This window comes from Bison bison, unplaced genomic scaffold (genome assembly GCF_000754665.1).
Source record: "Bison bison bison isolate TAMUID 2011002044 unplaced genomic scaffold, Bison_UMD1.0 scf7180017864061, whole genome shotgun sequence".
Lineage (NCBI taxonomy): Eukaryota > Metazoa > Chordata > Mammalia > Artiodactyla > Bovidae > Bison > Bison bison.
In genome coordinates, this window is record NW_011494633.1 from 3769829 (window position 1) to 3770782 (window position 954).

At 65.9% G+C, this 954-nt stretch overlaps 1 protein-coding gene across 1 annotated transcript in view; it reads left to right on the forward strand.

Annotated features, from left to right (window-relative positions):
• The window catches only part of MAP1A (microtubule-associated protein 1A), a 21352-nt gene that overhangs the window by 16569 nt on the left and 3829 nt on the right, over window positions 1–954 (forward strand). Inside the window, exon 7 of the mRNA XM_010836146.1 lies at window positions 1–951. This exon is cut by the window's left edge and continues 8 nt beyond it. Within this exon, the coding sequence (XP_010834448.1) occupies window positions 1–951 (951 nt within the window). The remainder of the gene's footprint in view (window positions 952–954) is intronic.

A 954-nucleotide genomic window follows, 5' to 3' on the forward strand; every position in this document is an offset into this window, starting at 1 on the left:
GGTGCCCAAGGACAGACCCCTGCCCCCTGCACCCCTCTCCCCAGCTCCCGCTCCCCCGACGCCTGCCCCAGAGCCACATACTCCTGCACCCTTCTCCTGGGGCACAGCTGAGGATGAGGGTGTGGTGGCTGCAGTGCAGGAGGGGGCAGCTGAGCTGGAAGGCGGGCCATACTCCCCGCTAGGGAAGGACTACCGCAAGGCCGAAGAAGAAAGGGAAGGAGAAGTGGGGGTTCCTGACCACAGCCCCCGGAGCTCACAGGTCCCCAAGGCCGGCGAGAGCCATGCCTCTGAGGAGCCCGAGCAGACCGAGCCAGAGCAGAGAGAGCCCACTCCCTATCCAGATGAGCGGAGCTTCCAGTACGCAGACATCTACGAGCAGATGATGCTCACGGGGCTGGGCCCCGCCTGCCCCACTAGAGAGCCTCCACTTGGAGCTGCTGGGGACTGGCCCCCCCACATCTCAACCAAGGAGGAAGCTGCTGGCCGAGACACACCTGCAGAGAAGGAGCTTTCATCTCCTGTCTCACCCCATCGCCTCCAATTCGACACTCCGGCCTTTAGCTATGCAGCTCTGGCAGGACCCACTGTGCCCCCCAGGCAGGAGCCTGAGCCGGGGCTAGGCATGGACCCCAGCCTCATCCCACCTGCGGTACCCCCCCGTGCTCCTATCCCCCAGAGCCAAGGCCCAAGCCCGCCGCTGAACGGTCACATCCTGAGCTGCAGTCCAGATCGGAGAACCCCCTCCCCCAAGGAGCCAGGCCGTGGTCCCTGGGATGACAGCCCCAGTGACTCGGAGCTGGAGAAGGGGGCTCGGGAGCAACCCGAAAAAGAGGCCCAGTCCCCAAGTCCCCCGTACCCCACGCCCGCTGGCCCCTCCGCCTTGTGGCCTGAAAGCGAGACACGTACCAGCCCTTCCTCGGACTCACACCTGGGTCCTGCCCGACCCAGCCTGGA